This window comes from Bos indicus x Bos taurus, chromosome 1 (assembly GCF_003369695.1).
Source record: "Bos indicus x Bos taurus breed Angus x Brahman F1 hybrid chromosome 1, Bos_hybrid_MaternalHap_v2.0, whole genome shotgun sequence".
NCBI lineage: Eukaryota > Metazoa > Chordata > Mammalia > Artiodactyla > Bovidae > Bos > Bos indicus x Bos taurus.
Window position 1 is genome coordinate 76,327,518 of NC_040076.1, and position 21,214 is coordinate 76,348,731.

Here is a 21,214-nt window from a genome sequence, read left to right on the forward strand (position 1 = left end):
TAGAAATAAATAGTTTTTAAAAATCAATAAAGGGGACACAACCTGATAGTCCATTAGATGATAAAAATGTCAATTATTCCCATAGGTTCATGACACATAATGGGCTGGTAGAAATAGCAGCCACCACCCACCACACAGTAATTATAGGATATAAAAGTCATTGTTATTGGATAAATCCGTGAAATGGTGAAGAGCAAGGGCTGAAATCTGGGGAGCAGGGGGTTCCAATCTGGTGCCATTTTGTATCCATTGAGTTTCTGACTCTTGGGGAACAGGCTTACAGAGGTGTGTCTCCCACTGGGGCTGGGTATGGATCTCTGCCCGGCTCTTGCTCCTAAGCTGACTCTCTCCTTCACAGTAGGTGACACAGCACCGGCAGGCTGCAGAGGGTTTCCCTCTGTGCTTGGACATCGTGTCTGGGCCCGGAGAAGCGCCTGCAGCTCTCCCTGAGCTCTGGAGTTCTGGGGGCTCTTTCAAACGACTTTTCCTCCTTTGAACGTGGTCCAGACTGATGTCAGACTGGGAAGAGCAGCTCTCATTCCAGCCAGAGCTGGCACTCAGACTTCTCAGTGGAAGAGCCAGTCTCAAGGCCTTCCAGAATTTAGAGCCAGAATGTTTGGACTTTTCTCCCTTCCAGCTCACAAAAGATACAGACTCCTTCAGCTGTAGGATGCTTGGGTGTGGCTGCTCAAGGGGACGATACTCAACCACAATGAGCTTGGTGGCAATGGAGTTCTGGCACATGACACCCAGTTTGAACTCTAGCATGCTGATGCTCTTTTCTGTCACATAATCTGGGCTCAGCACAACAATCATCCTCCGGCTCCTTTGAATGAAGTCAAAAACTGCTTCCACTGTATCTATAGGAAAATGAAAGATAGGACAATGCCTAGTGAAAACATACAAGTTTCAGTTCATTGTTGACAGTCTTAGGGAGGACAGGCAATGAACACTTGAGAATACAAGATCGAAGTGTTAAATAATCTACCCCAGTAAGGAATCTCATTTACACTATTCTTATTGTTACAGTGTCTGCTACCTTCAAGGATGAGGAGGTAACCACCTCTAAAAGCAGCTAATTTCAGCTCTACTTGTAAATAATTTCTCGTTTTGAAAAGTTGTTTCCTTGTACTTTAGTGGTCTTAGATCTAACATTTTAAAATACTTTAAGTATTTCATAATTATTGTGATCTCATTGTATTCTTTTCCTCATCTCTAGATTAAATAACTTCATGAATTTTATATCTTATTCTCCATATGAATTGGTAACAAGTCTCTTCCCTTTTTTTATTGATTTTTTTTCTTAATACAATTCAGTTTACGTATATATATATGTCACCTAAGGGTATTATCATGAACAGGACTGAACATAATGCTCCAGACACAGTCTTATCAGCAAAGATCTACAGGGCATTACTAGCTCCTAGGATCCACACAGTTATAGCTCTTGATACTTAAAATTTTTGGACATATCAGAGAGTTCATAGTATTGACTGTGATGTCAACCAAAATTCCCTTTCTTTTTCTCTGTATGTCAAGAATTGGTCTGAGTAACAATTAAAGAGGCAACAACAATGACAACAATAACTGGTAAAAATCAGCCAATTAGACTTCTCACCAAGCATTCAATTCCAATAGTTTTTGTGGTGAATTTGGGCAAAACCTAACAAAAGCTTCTTGAGATAAACTCCATGCTAAACTCATTGTGAGATTTAGGAGCTTAAACAGATTTTCTGAAGGAAATTCCAAACTTGTAAATTGCAGCTGTTGACAACTCTGAAAACACACGCTGTGAACAGACCACGAGATTGAGCACCTATGCTTTTCAGGCCAGGAGTGAAGCACTGAGGGAGAAACTTCTCAGTCTGTGAAGACAAGCTGAAAGTTTGCAGTGAATTGGATGATGAATTTGACAGAGAATGAAGGAGCTTTGCTCTCGACCATATTCTTTCTTTCCAACTGTTGAATTTAACATGAATTTGAAGGAAAACCAAAAGAGATGTGCTCAGTGTTTAAGAACTTGTGACTGGCTTTATCAAGAGCACAAAGTATTTTAGTGACTTTTTGCTTCAATCTTATCTTTTTGCTTCAATCACTTTTCTTCAAAGCCTGTTTGTGTGTGTGTGTATCTGTGTGTCTTGGTAACTCCTTTTTCTTTCCTATCTTATTCAGAATCTTATGTTTCTACCTTTCATAAAACCGAGGATGCAAGTTTAGGAAGTCTACTGTTTCTCCTGTATCATGATGAATATGATATAACCCTAAGATAACATGGATAATTTTTCAACAAAAGGAACTCGGGCACTCAAATTGCATGTGTGTAGGGAGGAGGTGTGTAACTGTGTGTATGGTTCATTTCTAAATAGTCACTTTAGGAAAATGTTTGTTCTGTCCAAAGGGGGTACCATTGTTGAAAATAAAACATTGTCTTAGACCCTCTAAAAAATTGTCTTTAAAACCTATGGGTTTTTTTTTTAATTTGTTTTTAATTTTGGTAATCCACTTGAAAGTCGAGGATTTGCCTTTTAGAGAGGGTAATGCAAAAAAAATAAAATAAATAAATATGAATGGTGGAATTCCAGACATTGAGGAATAGATTAGAAGATAGTTTTCAGATAAGAGTTGGTCTATACTTCGGCCTCTTCATATAATACTTTGAAGGAAACCGCCTCCTTTATGGCCTATATTAATATCTTCCGTGCTGTTAAATTTCATATTTGAGGATGTTAATTATAATTTTTTTAATGATGACTATTATTTGGAGGGGGCATCTTAAATTAGGTTGTTTATTCTGTTTGGCTCAAAAAAAAAAAGAAGAAGAAAACCTGAGGTGTGGCTATAGATTGATAAGGCCAGTTTTTTTGTGTGTGGTAATAAATTGGGTTTGGAGTGACAGTTTCTGATCTAGAACTCTCCACTACTCTAGAATAATCTTGCCTATAAAAGTTACAATATCCTTGGTATTAACTTGGGAGTAGAAAGAAAACTAAAACAAAACTAGGACTGTAATTTTGTTCTTTAGCTGGATTATTGATATATGAGAGTGTATTAAACCTCTCTCTCTCTTAAAACTTGAAGTACAGATTTTAAAAAATGGGGGCATCTAATTTGAAAGACTAATCTGAATTCAAATACTGGTTTCTCCATTTATCTTAATAAAATAATCATTTATTTTAGTATCTTTAAAGTTGGAATTCATCTATCTATAAAATGCATATAATGAGAACACATTTGTAGGGTTGCTGGACAATTTATCGATACCTATAGGTCAATGTCTACTGCATGTTATGCTTCTGAATTAATCACCTTGATTAAATTATTATTATTCAATGTTTACTGAGCACAATATTAAAATAAGGTATAGACTAATATTGATTCCAAATCAACCCCTAATGGGAACTTAAGAGGATTAACTTAAACTGTGGATTCAAAGTTTTAAAATTCTGTGTATTCAGTTTAAAATAAAAGTGGATAATATACTATTGGAATATTTAGTTAGCCCATTGCTAAGAATACTTCATATCCCTTGAGTAGAAACAGAGAAATAGATAAGTTGCTGAATGCGTCTCCTGTTGTATTTCATGGTTACTTGTGTCAAAGACCTAATAACCTCAGTTGTTGTTCACTCAGTTGTGTCCAGCTCTTTGCAACACAATGGAGTGTAGTCTGCCAGCCTCCTCTGTCCATGAAATTTTCCAGGCAAAAATAGGCTGGAGTAGGTTGTCATTTCCTTCTCTAGGCAATCTTCCTGACCCAGGGATTGAACCTGCATCTCTTGCATTGGCAGGAGGATTCCTTACCTCTGCATCACCTGGGTGCTTATATCTCCAAAGACAGTGATATACATTATGTTCCAACTCTGTTTTAAAGTTGTTTCTTAAATGAGTAAGGATTGCTTTTTTGGTAACTTCCATGCATTGATCCTAAGTCTACTCTTTGGAGACTAGTTTGAAACAGGGAAATTTTTTGGAGGAAAATTTTTACTAAGCAAACCAGTTAAGTTATAGAGGCCCAATAAATATTCTTGGAATAAATAAGATTTATTTAAAAAAGCAAGAAAGCTCCCTTTTACTACAGACTTAATATTAACTCAAAAGAAAATGTCTTTTCAAATATTTATCACTGATTTGTTTGAAATAGAAATGAATATCTGATTCAAATGATCACCTGTTAACTAAAGCCAAGGCATTGTTGGTTGATCTTTTTTAAGGCAACTGCTTTTGAGTTGAAAACCTATAAAAGGTAAGCTATTACTGTTAACTGTCCAAGTTTCAAGTTGAACAAAAAGAAATAGTGTGTCTCTATTTTAAAACTCTCTTCTTTCTCTCTGCCTTTCTTTATTCTCTCTTTGTCTCTATTCCTCATCTTTTCCTCCATCTCATCCTCTCCCTTTGCCTCTTTCTCTCCACATCCATTCACGTGTGCACATGCACACACAGACACACACAGATGTCTGGTATATTAGGTCAATCCATTGTGCTTAAGGAACTCTTTTACTCAGAGGTAAAGAAAATGTTGAGTTGAAGTTCCCAGTTTTTTTCAGATTTTTATCAGAAAGAGAAAACTAATGTCCCTTAAAACATTTCTTTTTCTAAGTGTGTCATTCTTTTTATTCTCATTTCTTATGCCCAAACATGAAAAATACATAAAACACATGCACAAAATAAAATTCAATGGTGAAAATAAATGGTTTATTTTTAAAATAAACAAATTTACAAATCAAATGGAAAATGGAAAATACAAACATTTATGGATAAAATAAAAAAGATAGTCTTAAAATATGAAAAACCTATGGAAAGAAAATAGATAATTAACAAGTGGAGTGAAACTTTTGTTCCCCAATACAATGGAGTACTTGTTTATTAGAATACTAGGGAATCATCCAAACTACATTGCAGAAAAAATTAAATTATTTTATAGGATTATGTAATTGGACACTCTATATATCATGTCTTTTTGTTTGTTTGTTTGTTTAATTGGGTGCAGAAGGTCTTTATACCATATATCTAAAACCTTTGAGATTTCTTTTTAAACATTGGATACTTTAGTTTTTAATATTAGAGAGTGATTTCTCCTTGCTCTCCAATGTATGTTTCTCCTTCTCTCTCAAATATTCTGTACTGGGCATCTTCTGGATCATAAAACAAACAAACAAAAAAGAACTCTTGAAACAAAATTGTCTTAGGATGAGATATCATTTTGATTTGAGTTGCTTTAGATTTTTAGCATTTGAAAACGTTCAGTAGCAAATACAGTAATGTAAATAGAACAAAAGTTATCTAGAAGTTTCTAGGGGTACCAAACATCATTTAGCATAAATATGAAATCCAAAAGTGCAAAAAGATGCTGCATTGGCAAGAGAATGGCCCCTTGATAATGGGGCTGTCCCTCATCTACCTAAAGCTCATTCTTGAATTGAAATTCAAATCTTATCTGGGGTCAGTTCTCCTCTGGTCTTGTGATGAAAGGGTTAATAGAAGGAGTAATTGTGCTTTGTAATGATGAAAAGCATTAACAAAGCTAAAAACATTAGATCCAAGATGACCCCCATACCATAGTTTTATAGTCAATGATTCATGAAGCTTTTGTTTTATTTAAAATAAAAACTCCTCCATAGAAAAATGATTTCTTAAATAGACTTTAGTAATCAGAAGGACACAAATATAGGAGATAAGTTTAGAATAGTTTATCAACATTCATACTACTAAGATAAGAATTTCCTTAAATTATGAATTATTATTTTTCATAGGACACCCAGGGTCATTTATAGGTATTTTTATTTTATTTTCCTTTCTTACTTAAAAGTCCAATAGAGATTTATCTCTCCAAGAGTTGAGCACTAAGATTAACATAATTTCTAAGTATGTGTGCTCAGAATATAGTAGATGGTCAATTAATGCTAGAGGGCAGGCTAGTGCTTAGCAGTGACCATGGAAGCTCTGTGCAAAACAGACCCCACTGCACCCAGATCAACTGTGGCAGTAGTAAGTTATTGTTACTAATTTAGGGAGGGCAGAAGTTAACAACAACTACTCTGGGAGCTGTAAATTCACAAATATTATTAATGTGCAGAAAACAGTGACATAAAAATATTACAGTAAAAAACATAATTTAAAAACTGGATAAGAGTTCCAGTACTTTGTAATATTGTGCCAATGGCTATTTAAAGTCATATGTGGATATATATACATATATGTGTGTGTAGTGTGTGTATATATATAAAATTCATGTATGTATGTGTGTGTATATGTAATTCATGTGTATATATGCAATATATATATATAATTTTGTGTGTATATACATATATATTTTTAAAAAATCTATATGTAACATAGATATTCACCACTCTGTAAACCCTGGACTTAGTTTTTACTTTTCCAAGTCTTAAGAACAGTAAAGTTTTACTTATACAAACTAAAACATGTTTAGTTGACAGTGACTTTTCAGTCTAACTTGTTTGAAGTGAGTGTTATTAACTTATCAGTGAATCAAATATGAAAACTACTCAGGGTCCAGTTAATACTTTTAGAGTATTAATGCTAAAAGCACTCTCAAGGTCCCTAAGTCTAACTTTAACACTTTACAACGGGGAGACAGAAACAAGTAAAGAGAAATTATTTTCCTAATATTCACATTAGCAAAGCTAAGATTAAAAGACAAATTGACAAACACCCTGTTCTGTGCTTTTCTTATAAGACAGAAAATGCCCTTGAAAGCTTTTTGCTCTTCTTTTACTCAATATTAGCACCAGTAAGAGAAGCTTCCTCTCCAATGAATCATGTGCTGAGCCACCTGCATGCTCTGAATGACTGACCCAAAATGCAGGAGGTAGGGAGATGGAGTGATGGATATGGGTCAACCTACAGATAATTGGCAGTTTACTGTAATAAAATATTATTTCATAGTTTTCAAGCTGACAAATATGATACCAACTACCTGAGATAGAGTGCATGGGGTGGTGGGGGGAGATGACAGGACACAATGTGGGAAAGCCCTTTAAGCCAATCATAAGGAACGTTTACAGTCACCCTGCTTTATAACATCATAAATGGTGTTGGTCTTGCTGTGAGAGTGTCTAGTATAGTAGGATGAGCAAAAGAGTTAATTTTCCTTAGCAAAGATAACTTTAGGCCCTGATTGTCTTTTAAGGGATGAATAAAAAGAAAAGAAAATTATACTTGAAACTCTTAAGTATTAACAAGGTCATTACCTTGTTAACAGATGACTTATCTATAAGGGTTCTTTAAATCAATAACAAAGGCTTCCTCATAATATTAAGATTATTCCAAAAAAAAAGAGAGAGAGTGAGAGTGAATGAATAGATATGAACAGGAACAGGAATGGAGGATGCAGAAGGGAATTTTGCATCACCAATTCTTGCAAAAAATGGAGTGACCTCAGGCACTGGCAACCAGTGGTGGCACGATCATTCTAAGCCTTGGTATTGCCTGAGGAAGCAGAACAGCTCTTCTACAGTAACCCTGAATTTATCTCTATGGGGAGGCTTCCACAGAATTTGTTTCTGTCCATGAACAACACACTGGGAATAAAGCAGGGGAATCCTTCTTTCTTGGAGTATTGCTGGATCTTTTCATCCATCATTCACTGGCTCTTTCATACATTTTTCAAGGATGAATAAGTGAGACCCTGCTCGCAACTTCTAGACCACCTGGGGCTTTTCTTCACTGGCATGGCCACCTGCAGCTGCTTCCAGAACCTGCCCTGTGGATACTTGGATTTCTCCCCTTTCCATTTAATGACCGTGAGCACCGTCTTAGCCCTCTTCAACTCTTTCACCTTCGTTTCCTTCACAGCTTTGTACTGCACTAAAATGACGTTGATGCTGCCTCGAGAGGCCATGTTTTCTAGGCCAGCCTTGAGCTCCAGGAGGGCTTGGGTTCCCTGGAGCACGTAGTTGGGGCTTAGGACAACCAGGAGGCGTCTGCTTTTCTGAATGAAGCTCAAGGTCTCATCTGTGACAACTGGGAAAGAAAACACCATGGGCATTAGCGATGGCCAAGAACTCCCTCAAAGTATGGGGCTTGAGGAGCAAGTGAAAAGAAATTAGCATAATAGTTTGAGAATTGGGGTGAAACTTTGATTAACAACATTTAATCCTTAGACCAATTGCTCTCTTCAGAAAATGTCCCTCTCTTCAGGGAGAATAGAAACTGAATGCACATATTCCAACCCTGAAGGAATTCCAAACAAGCATAAAGCCAAAATGTATTCCTATGACCTTGGTCTTCAGAAGCATCACTTGGGACATGAAGAATGTGTGGGTAGTACTGAAATCAATTTCTTCAAACTTTGTGGTATATTTTGGCCCAGCAAAATCAGGTCTTGAGCCCTTTCTCCCCAAAGATACCCAGGTATTAACTCTCTACTGCCTGTGAGTATTACAAAAATACATTATAGTGCTAAATCATAGAAATTCCCTTTTCACTAACACAGAACAGCAAGAGTAAAACACTCATTTTTTGGTAGTCCCTCTCTACTGTCAGGCACCTCCCAGACACACACTATTCTATATCACTGGAATAGGAACTTAAGAAAATCTAGCCAGTTGAATGGTATTTTGACTGGAATCACATTCTCAGCTCAGCTTTCTATTCTGCTCTGCTCTGGAGTCTAAATTAGTCCCTGAATCTTTCTCCTTAAACTCCTATCATTACTAAGAAGCCATGTGTTTCAGCAGCTGCTAGCTGATGCGTGTGCCTTCACTGGCAAGCAAATGGTTTCTTCAGGTCGAAAAAGAAGCAGCAGCAGGGGAAAATGGAAATGCTGTATAATTTTATTCTGTTGTCAAGGGTTCTGATTAGTTCCTGTCACTAAATTCTTGGGAATAATCCATCTCCTCGAGGTTGCTTATCAAGGACTGAATAATCCTTTCCCTGGGGTTCAGATGGAAGGCAACTCCAGGGAACGCACCAGTGTTGTGCAAAGCCATCTCAAGGTTTACCATACTCCCCACTCCCCCGAGCAGTCATTTTGCCCTTTAATCTTCACAGGTACAGAGGCAATGGGGAGAGAGTTGAAATTAAAATAGCATGTGCAGCCTAGAGGAAAATCCAGGAATAAGTAATTGTCCACTCCAAGCACTGTTGCTGATTGACTGTGTGTAAGCAGGGAAAGAGACCTAGAGGGAAAGAGGACTGAGTAAAAGCAGCAGGGAGAATGCAAAAGACCACAAAAATCAGTCATCAAAAGCAAAATGCAAGAGTAATTATAAAGAACTTGAATTCTTCAAAGAACTATCAATCCCTGCTGGAGTCTTACATTGTTGTTATACTGTGTATCTTCACATAACTGTTCAGACAGTAGTAAATATCAGTTGAATGACTTTTGGATGAATAATTAGATGAATAAATTATTTAAGATTTTAAGCTTCAAAATGAGTGGGATTTGTCCTTTATCTATATAGTCAAGTCAGCATTTTCTGGCAAAGTTATGCTGAAAGAGATATCTCCTACAGAAGGGAAGCATGATGGACTTTCGGATGATGATTTTGGACATAAAGTGATCCCACTAATTCAAAATAAGCATAAAAATTAATGTCTATTCTTTCTCTCAAATTATCAATATAACTAAGAAATATACCAAGTGATTAATGTAAACAGGATTTAGGGGAAGAAAATAAATTAGTTTGTTGTAAAGATTAGAGATATTAATGCATTTTAACAGTACAGAGTTTAACAGTGGGTTTATGAGTGCTATTATGCATTTACAAAAGAGACTTGAATGTAGCATCACTTTATGTGTTACTGTCTGGATCTGAAAATTAGAGGTACATTTTATTTTAAATCATTCAGCATTTCAATCTTTTTATACCTATTAGGATATACTGGCCTTTGTAAAATGTTAAACTCATTTCAAATGTGTAATTTGATATGAAGGAAGAAACAGACACAAGGAAAGAGGAGATTTGAGCAGCATTGGTTTGCGAGAAAACAAGAATGAAAAAAAGGAAGGAAAATATTCTAATTACTATCAGTAAGTAATATAAGGGAGGATTCCATGCACTTTCTTCTGCACCTCACTTTTTGCAAAATCGAGTAAATCTCATCTGTATACAAATGTTTTAAACTCACTTTTTATGAAAAAATTCTAGGCAAATTAGTTAAACCTTCTAAAAATCTAAATGCGAGTAAACAAAATGTTTAAAGCTATGGCTCTTAGCAGAGCTCCAATGCACTCTGCATCTGCACTTTTCTGACATTGTTTTTAAAGCTTACTGGGGAAATATTTTAAAACCATAAACTGCACTTGAATAATCTACATCTTACAATGTAGAATTATTCCTGTTGTTGTTGTTTAGTTGCTAAGTCGTGTCTGATTCTTTGTGACCCATGGACTGTACCCTGCCAAGATCCTTTGTCCATGGGACTTCTCAGGTAAGAATACTGGAGTGGATTGGCATTCCTTACCTATGGCATCTTTCCAAGCCAGGGATAGAACCCACATCTCCTGTGTTTCCTGCGTTGGCAGGCTGATTCTTTACCACTGAGACATCTGGGAAGACCATATTTATTCCTAGAGAGTCTCTATCTATTACAAAATGAACTGGACATTTAAATGTCCAAAGATGTCAACATAGAACTGTGCCATGACTCTTACGTGTGACCTGAAGCTTCAGGTCTACTCTGCCTTTCAGTGTAGCATCACCTGTACCCATCTGAAATACCTACTTCCCCCAGGCAGACTGTCTCGATCAAAGATGCACAGCTTGTATCCAAATTCATTCTCCAAGACTCCACGGAGGGTCAGTAATACAAATTCTTCTTCTTCAGCATTCCTTGCATAGGATACATAAATATCATATTCCTTTCCATCTAGCAAAAATTTCATAAAAGACACAAAACACAGATCCAATATAAATTAGGAAAGTTTCTCAATAGTACTGTATTTTTTCTTAAATCAAACTTTTGGATATTAGACATTTTCATTTTTTACACATGTGAATTAGCTGACAGATTTCAGTGTGATTCCCCACCTGTGACAGGTCTCCAGGCAAAATGACTATTTTAAGGTGTAATTGCAAATTTTATCTGATGTGTCTTCTACTCTCATTTCACTGAGTTCAGATTTTATAGTGGAGAATGAGTGAGGTTTGGCTCATTCAACTATGAACTTATGGAATCAGGAAGCAAATAGTTACTCAGTCATAGATGCTGGCAAAAATACCATGCAGAACATTTCTAATTCCTGCCCTCGTATGTCACTCACTAATATATAAGAATAATAAATTGAGCAAAACCTTGAGAAATGTCTAAATCATGTATACCTGAAAATACCTACAATTAAAATATGCTTAGATTTGATGAACCAATTTTTCTCCCAGTTGCCTAATTATAAAAATCATCTCTTGTTAAAAATAAAGGTGCCTGTCTCTTCTACAAGCCACTCAATGAGACTTTATGGGATGGGTATTAGAATTGGTAATTAAATGTTTCATTCTTGTCACCTGGCATTGAGGCACTAAAACAGTGTTTCTTAAACTATAATGTGTACACGAATCATTTTGGGATACGGTTGAAATGTAGATGCTGATTCATAATAGGGGCTAGCCTTTAGATGCTCCTTTTAGTAAGCTCCCATGTGATTCTTCTGGTACACAGATAACCTGTGAGTACAAAGTGTGGACATGCACTCTCTAGTACAATAACCACAATCCACAAGTGGCTATTAAGCACTTGAAATGTATTTGGTCTGAATGGAGCTATGCTGCAAGTGTAAAACACAATACATGCTGAACTTTGAAGATTTTTTAGTACCAAAAGTAAGACTAAAATATCTCATTAACATAATATTAAATTACAAGCTAAAATGATAGTCTTTTGAATATATTAGATAACATAATTATTAAAATTATTTTCACTTTTATTTTCTTTTTCCTTATGTGACCACTAGAACAATATTAAATTACATATGTGGTTCATATTGTATTTCTATTTGGATACTGCCAATCTAGACTAAATCATATATTGACCCAAGAAATCAGAATCATATGCATTAGAAAGATTTTCAATAGTAAGGGCTAAAACCAAAGTTAGTCTGATTATATCTTCCAATTAATCCAGGTTTTATCAAGCCAATATGTTTTCTCAAGATGGCAGTTGGGAGATATACATGAAATTTTCATTACTCACCTAAAATGGTTTCATCTGTTCCAAAATGAGCCCGGTAAAATAAGACCATCTCCAGCCAGTAAACATGGTAAATAACAATGAGAATCACCACCAGGAGGACTGTGGCTCCAAAGCCACATGCCAGTTCCACTGTGTACCTTGGAGCTATCATTGGAGAGACCAACAAAGAAACAAACTGATTTGTGCACGATAGTCATGGTGACCCATCGTTCTGCAAATAGCTGGTTAAACCAAGCAGCTGAGTCATGAACCTGACCTATATGTGTGAACAAGCAGAGATCACATGGTGGAGATTAAGCTCTATGTTCTAATACCAGATTGTGACCTATTTATCTTTTTGTTTCCAGAAACTGACATAGAAGGTGCTTTTAAACAATTATATGATTTGAATACACTTCGATGATAATACAAATTAAAATAGATCTTATTGGGAACAACTTAAAAGGTCATCCAATCTGACTCACAAACTGACAACTAAATCTTCTCAAAAATATTTTTGGAAAGCGTAACTCCATCCTATGTCCAGCTCTTACTAGACCAGCTGATGACACTTGTAGAACTTTAATTGTTGGAGCAGCTAACTGAGCAAAAATTTTAATGTGTTTATACCAGTCTTAGTTTCATCCTCTTGTCCAGTGCCATGCGGAAGAAATTTAATTCCTTTTTCTTTATATTTGGCAATAAGCCTCAACAATTTTATTATCATTGAACAGAAAATGAGGATATCCACCTAATGCTGAGTATGCTTGGCTCTGAAAGTATCTCTCAGGTGTACAGTTCTAGGATATACATTCTATAAGACTTCTTCCACTTTGCTTCTTTGCTTCTCCACTCTTTCTCATTCATTATTAAACTGTACATTGTTATAGTCATCTAGGAAGAGACTACGTCTTCTTTATCCATCCTATCTTGAGAACTCTGGGAACTGAATGAACATTTCTGGATATAACGTTACAGACTTCTTTTTTTTTTTTTTTTTACATTACAGACTTCTAAGTAGTGTTATTTAAAATAAGTCTAGTACTATGTGATGTTTAAAATAAGTTTGAAAGTGAAAGTCACTCAGTCGTGTCCGACTCTACTAGAGTGGGTACTCTTTTCCTTCTGCAGGGAATATTCCCAACTCAGGGATCAAACCCAGGTCTCCCACATTGCAGGCAGATTCTTTACCTGCTGAACCACAAGGAAAGCCCAATACTAGAGTGGGTAGCCTATCCTTTCTGCAGGAGATCTTCCTGACCCAGGAAATGAACCTGGGCCTCCTGCATCGCAGGTGGATTCTTTACCAACTGAGTTATCAGGGAAGCCCAAAAGTAAGTCTAGTACTATACTATGTATTTGTAACTTCAGGTGGCTGCTTTATTAGCTTTACTAGTGAAACTTAAGAGTTTGAGATTGAACAAAATATTTCTGGATCTGAAACAGAAGTGGCTTAAATTATGTATTAGTTGATTTGACAATTACTTATTGACATCTACCATTTGCTAGAAGCTGTTGAGGTTATAATAGTAGATAAAACAGGAAGGGTCTCTGCCCTCTTAGGGCTAAGGTTCTAATGCAGGGAAGTAAATAAGGAAATAAATAAGACAGTTACTATTAGAGAGTGATCCATGCTATGAAAGAAGTAAACCAGGGTAATATGAGGGAGGTAATTGAGGGGAGGCATTGGGGTAGGAGAGGTATATTAGGTAGATGTGAGAAAAAGCCTTTTTAAACACCTGAACATTGTGTGTATTAAGTGTTTGCTGGGACAAGGTACAGAAAAGTGTTCTTCAACCTGGAACTGTTATCAAGCCTTCCTGACTTCAAAGTTCAGAGATCTTTGCACAACACTACCATGAAGTTCAATTATTGATCATACCAGTGAAAAATCCCTTTTAAAACAGGTAGCTATTCTAAGTGGAAAATGCAGTGGCATCCCACGCCAGTACTCTTGCCTGGAAAATCCCATGGATAGAGGAGCCTGGTAGGCTGCAGTCCACGGGGTCGCTAAGAGTCGGACACGACTGAGCTACTTCACTTTCACTTTTCCCTTTCATGCACTGGAGAAGGAAATGGCAACCCACTCCAGTGTTCTTGCCTGGAGAATCCCAGGGACAGGGGAGCCTGGTGGGCTGCCGTCTATGGGGTCGCACAGCGTCAGACACGACTGAAGTGACTTAGCAGTAGTAGCAGCTATTCTAAAGGGAAAATGGTGAGTAGCCTAGAGCAAAATCTGAAATTCTCTAATTAAAAGGAAAAATCATTGAGTTTTGCATTCATTATCCTAAACTCAGGGTACTAATCCTGCTACAGATATAGCCTGGGAGTCAGCTGTACAGAATTACCATGTACTCTAATACTCATGATTTCCAGGTGGCACAGTGGTAAAGAATCTTCCTCTCAAATGCAGGAGACCCGGGTTCAATCGATCCCTGGGTCTGGAAGATTCCCAGAAGTAGAATATGGCAACCCACTCCAGTATTCTTGCCTGGATAATCCCATGGACAGAGGAGCCTGGCGGGCTACAGTCCATGGGGTTGCAAAGAGTCAGATACAACTAAGCGACTGAGCATGCATGCACACAGGCTTGTACTCAACCCATGAACAACAGTGCTTTAAAATAAGATAATAAATGCCATAAAGCTATGTCAGTGCATTTGAGAATTTATTAAGATCAGTTTGAGTAGCTGGCATGAAAATTGCTGTGTCCTTGGTATTTCTGAGTACATGTTATGTTAACGACACACTGGGCTAATTCCCACTGTCATCCTCATTATTTGCTCAGCTATTTTGGCTCTCTTTGGATGGACATTTCACAATAAGAAAAAATGAAAAAAGGTCAGCAGATCCACTTACCTGAAATGGATTTTTCTTAAAAAATATCAATAGTTACCTTGTTTAGTGATCAAGATATCAATTACACTCATGACTTTCCCTCTGCCACATTCATTTTACTACTGCTGTTTTATTTCTACTAGAGCTTTTTAATTTTGTGTCATACAATTACATGTGTCATATTTACAGACTGCATTTTGTTGGGCCACCTTGATGATTTCAAGAAGTTCCTTATGCTATTTAACTAATTGAACTCAAGATAAATAATCCACAAGCCTGATTTTCTAAATGGTTTGAGTCACATTTAGGAAATGCTCTAAAAAGCTTTCAAATATAGCTTTGCTGGTTTGTTTGAAAGGCTGATCCTTAGTCCACATTTTCTGTCTGCCCCACCTCAAGTCTCTGATGTTTATGGATAAAGATTTTACTCTGATGCAATCCCAGACCAAAGGGTTTCCAGTCAAAGGGGTGATATAACTGACCAAACTGGACTCCTAAACTACTTCTATCTTTGTTCTCACTGATAATCTAAACAGGATGGAGACAAATTTAGTGACTTGCTCTACTGTTTCTTTCTGAATCAGAATTCCCTCTATCCTTTTTCCAGAGCCCAAATTTCCAGCTAACTACCCTTGGTTAAGCCAGTACAATAGCTCCGGTCAAGCTATCAGTCTACAATCTTGTTTCTCCTTGAAAACTTAAATTTATCTCCTTTATATTCATTATCATAGTAGGGGCCTAGTTATCCATTGAATCTCCCAACCAAATACCAGCTGCTTGAATGTTCAAGTATTCCCTGCCACAGAATATTTGTCTATTCTTTGCTAAATTGTTGGGACTACTTGACAATTTTTGGTACTACAATAATAGTCACTTGCCTGAATAACAAAGAGAATGTGTGTATGTGCGTGCACGTGCTAAGTCCCTTTAATTGCGTCCGACTCTTTGCAACCCTATGGGCTGTAGCCCAGCAGGCTCCTCTGTCCATGGGATTCTCCAGGCAAGAATACTGGAGTGGATTGCCACGCCCTTCTCCAGGGGATCTTCCCGACCCAGGAATCGAACTGAAGTCTCTTATATCTCTTGCATTGGCAGTCAGGTTCTTTACCCCTAGTGTCAGCTGATAGTAAATCAAAGATTTATGACTGAATTAACCTTCAGACCTTATTTGTTTGGCTATTTTAGTTCAAACTTGTGCATTTTGAAAATCAGCTTCTGGTCTTAGAGAAGTGACAGGGGCAGCCTTCTCTCCATAACATGTAAAATATTATGATGATTTAGGGGTATGCAAAGATTTCTTTTCTTTTTTTTTGCAAAGATTTCTTAGAACAAAGAGAACAATAACCATTAAAGAAAACATCAATAAATTACACCTCATCACTAAAATGTACCACTGAAGAAAGGAACTGGCAAGATACAGAGTGGGAGAAAGTATTTGCAAAATATCTATCCAATAAGGAACTGGTACCTAGGGTAGAAAAGAGAATTGCTCAGATCTGATAATGAAAATACAAACAACCTACTTATAAAATGGACAAGGTATTTGAACACTTAAAACACAAAAGAAGACCAATGACTTACAAGCATATGAAAAGGTGCTCAGTATCTTAATCATCAGTGAAACAAAAACTACAAAATGAGGTACCACCACACACTCACTAAAATGGCTAAAACTAAGATTGTTGTTTGCTGTTGTTTTAGTCACTAAGTCATGTTTGACTCTGTGACTCCATGGACTGTAACCTGACAGGCCCCTCTGTCCATGGGATTTCCCAGGCAAGAATACTGCAGTGGGTTGTCATTCCTTCTCCTGGGGCCCCTTTTGACCCAGAATTGAACCCATGACTCCTTCATTGGCAAGTGGATTCTTTACTGCTGAGCGCCAGGGAAGCCCAAAACTAAAGAGTAACAGCACTGAATGACAAAGATGTGAATACACTGTTTCAGTGAGAGGGGAGAATGATACTACCACTTGGGAAGAAAGCTCTGAGAGTTTCTGATAAAACTAAGCTGGTAATTCTGCTCATAGGTACTCACATCAGAGAAGTAAAAATAAAAGTCTATAAAGAGGCTTGGATAAGAATGTTAACAGAAGTTCTTCAAAACTGTGAACAACCCAGATGACCTCCACCCAGATAAAGAATAACTGAGCTGCAATAAATTCTTTAAAAAACAAAACAAAAAAACCACCACCAACAAAAAACACTACTTGGCAAACAAAAGCAACCAACATACAACAGCATGACTATTAAGATTATTTTCTGAGTGAAAGAAGCTTTATAAAAAAGTGCATCCTGTATAGGTCTAGGTATATAAAGTTCTAAAAAAGGAAAAAAATAGTACATTCTGATAAGGAAAATCAGAACAGTTGCTTTGACAGTGGTGGAGAAGGTAGGAGTAGCAGGATTGATTGATAAGGGGAAGGAGTGGGAGGTTACTGTCTATGGTGATGATAATATTCTATATTTGATTTTAAGTTACACCATAAATATATACACATTTCTCAAATATTATCAGAGTTCACATAAATGTGATTTGTCATTTGTCGCTGTATACAAACTTTACCTAAAAAAAAACCTAAGAGAACTATAAATAAATATTAAAATTTGGATAATACAAGATGCTTAAATGTTTAGGTGATAACTTTTACTCATGTCTGTAACTACTTTAAAGGTATAAAAAATAAGATATATTAATGTATGCATAGAAGAATGGATTGATGGGTATATGTGATAAAGCAAAGATACCAAAATGATAGAATCTATACAGGTTATATAAATGTTCACTGTATAGTTCTTTCAACTTTTCTACGTATCTGAAAACTGTCAATAAAGTATCAAAATATAAAAATTAAGATGAAATAAACCTGCAGATTAAAACAAAGCTGAGAGAATTTGTCACCAGCAGATGTATGCCACTAGAAATATTAAGTGCTTTTCCAGCTAAAATGTTACCAAGAATGAATAGTGCCAGAAATGGAAAATATGCAAATAAAAAATTAATTTTTTCTCAGTTCTTAATGTATTTAAAGAATACTTTTTTAAAGCAAAAATAATAGCAATGTATTGTGGCATTTAAATGCAAATTGAAATGCATTGTAACAATAAAACAAAGACAGGAGAGAAAAAAATAGAACTTTACAATTTTAAGATTCTTATAAAATATGTAAAGTGATTAATTCAAGGTAGATTGTAATAAGTTCAAGATAAATATTGTAAATACTATAGAAAAAATTTTTTTAAATAACACGGAATTACTCAATATACCAGCAAATTTGGAAAACTCAGCAGTGGCCACAAGACTGGAAAAGGTCAGTTTTCATTCCAATCCCAAAGAATGCTCAAACTACCACACAGTTTCATTCATCTCACATGCTAGTAAAGTAATGCTCAAAATTCTCCAAGCCAGGCTTTAGCAATACATGAACCGTGAACTTCCAGATGTTCAAGCTGGTTTTAGAAAAGGCAGAGGAAGAGATTAAATTGCCAACATCTGCTGGATCATGGAAAAAGCAAGAGAGTTCCAGAAAAACATCTATTTCTGCTTTATTGACTATGCCAAAGCCTTTGACTGTGTGCATCACAATAAACTGTGGAATATTCTGAAAGAGATGGGAATACCAGACCACCTGATCTGCCTCTTGAGAAACCTATATGCAGGTCAGGAAGCAGCAGTTAGAACTGGACATGTAACAACTGCTGTATATTGTCACCCTGCTTATTTAACTTATATGCAGAGTACATCATGAGAAACTCTGGGCTGGAATAAGTACAAGCTGGAATCAAGATTGCAGGGAGAAATATCAATAACCTCAGATATGCAGACGACAGCACCCTTACGGCGGAACATGAAGAGGGACTAAAAAGCCTCTTGATGAAAGTGAAAGTGGAGAGTGAAAAAGTTGGCTTAAAGCTCAACATTCAGAAAACGATGATCATGGCATCCGGTCCCATCACTTCATGGCAAATAGATGGGGAAACAGCAGAAACAGTGTCAGCCTTTATTTTGGGGGGTTCCAAAATCACTGCAGATGGTGATTGCAGCCAGGAAATTAAAAGACACTTACACCTTGGAAGGAAATTTATGATCAACCTAGATAACATATCGAAAAGCAGAAATATTACTTTGCCAACAAAGGTCCATCTAGTCAAGGCTATGGTTTTTCCAGTGGTCATGTATGGATGTGAGAGTTGGACTGTGAAGAAAGCTGAGCACTGAAGAATTGATGCTTTTGAACTGTAGTGCTGGAGAAGACTCTTGAGAGTCCTTTGGACTGCAAGGAGATACAACCAGTCCATCCTAAAGGAGATCAGTTCTGGGTGTTCATTGGAAGGACTGATGCTAAAGCTGAAACTCCAATACTTTGGCCACCTCATGTGAAGAGTTGACTCATTGGAAAAGACACTGATGCTGGGAGGGATTGCAGGAGGAGGAGAAGGGGACGACAGAGGATGAGATGGCTGGATGGCATCACCGACTTGATGGACATGAGTTTGAGTGAACTCTGGGAGTTGGTGATGGACAGGGAGGCCTGGCATGCTGCGATTCATGGGATCGCAAAGAGTCAGACATGACTGAGCGACTGAACTGAACTAAAAGTCAGTAGGCCAAAGAGGCCAAATAGAATACCAAGAAATTATCAAATTAATCCACAAAAAGGCAGGAAAGGAGGAAAAAAGCAAAGAATAGGTGCAACTCCTGGATAATAAGTAGGAAGATGGTAGACTTGAAGCCAATAATGCTAATGATTACATTAAAGATAAATGGATTAAACATATAAATGAAAAGACAGAAATTATCATGTTGTATTAAAAATCAAAAGCCAATAATATGCTATCTATAAGAGATGTACATTAAATATGAAGATATTGATAGATAAAACAGAAGAATGAACAAATTAATTTAGGTGGCTAAATTAATATCAACAGAATTTTAATGAAAAAAAGACAGGTCGTAATTTAAAAGAGTCAATTCATCAAAAAGACATAATAATCCTAAATGTGTATGTATCTAAAAACACAATTCTAAAATATGTGAAGCGCATGGCAGAACTGAAGAGAGAAAAATACATAATTCTATGTAAAAATTTCAACACCGCTGTCTCAGAAGATGAAAGTTTAGCAGTTAAAAAAAAAATCAATAAATATATTGAAGACTTGAACATCACTGACATCAATTGACTTAGCTGACATTTATAGTACATAAAAACTGCAGAATATACACCCTTTTTAAGTGCGTGTGAAACATTTACCAAGATAAACAATCTGCTGTGACTTTTAAAGAAACACCAATAAACGTAAAAGAAATGAAATGAGGCAGAGTATATATTTTCTGGCGATAACAGAATTACATTAGAATTTATAATCAACTGTGCTGCACCATGTTAAGTACTTGTTACTTGCTCCCTCCAGTCTCACAGACATTCTGGGAGTCGAAATCGAAAGAAGGACAAATGGAAAGCTTGCACCAGTTCATGTATACAGTTTGCACCAGAACCACTACCTGAGCTGAAGCCTGTCTAGCACCAAATCCTCTGTTCCTTCTACTTCGCTCTACAGTCTTCCCAAGTAGTTCTAAGTCACAGGTACCCTTTCCCTGCCTTTTAATAGTCATTGCTGAATTGTTCGATTACCTAGACTTAAATGACAATGTGAAATATCAAAAATTATCACGATAAAGAGTGGAAACAGTCATTTCTAAAATTCAATTACATTTTAATATATAACATGACAAAAAATGTAATCTGGAAAATTCCCAAACATGTATAAGTTAAGTAACACATTTCTAAATAAATCATGGGTCAAAAAATAATTATAAGAATTAGAAAATAATTTGAATTGAATGGTAATGAAACTTCAACATTTCATCACTTGCATGTTTAAGCTAAAGTGGTCTAATGAAGGAAGTTTATAGCTCAATGCTTATACAGGAAAAAAAAGAATTATTTGAAAATCAGTGATGTAGCTTTCAACTTCAGATGATAGAAAAGAAGAACATATTAAATGTAAAACAAGCAAAAAGAAAAATACAGAGTAAAATGAATAAAATACAAAATAGAGAAAAATTAATGAAAACATTTTTGTTCATTGAAAAAAATCAGTAAAACTGAAAACCTCTTTCTTGATTGATAAACAGATTGGATGAAAATATAAATCGCTACTATCAGGAATGATGGAGGGAGAATCATGATAAATCCTGCATGCATTAAAAAAATTACAAAATGATGTAAAAACTTTTTATGCCAAAAA

At 36.2% G+C, this 21,214-nt stretch overlaps 1 protein-coding gene across 7 annotated transcripts in view; it reads right to left on the minus strand.

The window, feature by feature from the left end:
• Positions 1-21,214, minus strand: part of IL1RAP (interleukin 1 receptor accessory protein) — a 163,646-nt gene that overhangs the window by 18,899 nt on the left and 123,533 nt on the right. For 3 of the 7 annotated variants that reach the window (XM_027538394.1, XM_027538397.1, XM_027538395.1), the window contains exons 9-10: positions 12,150-12,293; positions 10,689-10,832 (exon numbers count right to left, since the gene is read on the minus strand). In XM_027538394.1, coding sequence (XP_027394195.1) covers positions 10,689-10,832; positions 12,150-12,293 — 288 coding nt within the window. Of the gene's footprint in view, positions 1-7; positions 861-4,674; positions 7,983-10,688; positions 10,833-12,149; positions 12,294-21,214 lie in introns of those variants that run through there. The other 4 variants (XM_027538389.1, XM_027538391.1, XM_027538392.1 and 1 more) reach the window with 3 other exon arrangements.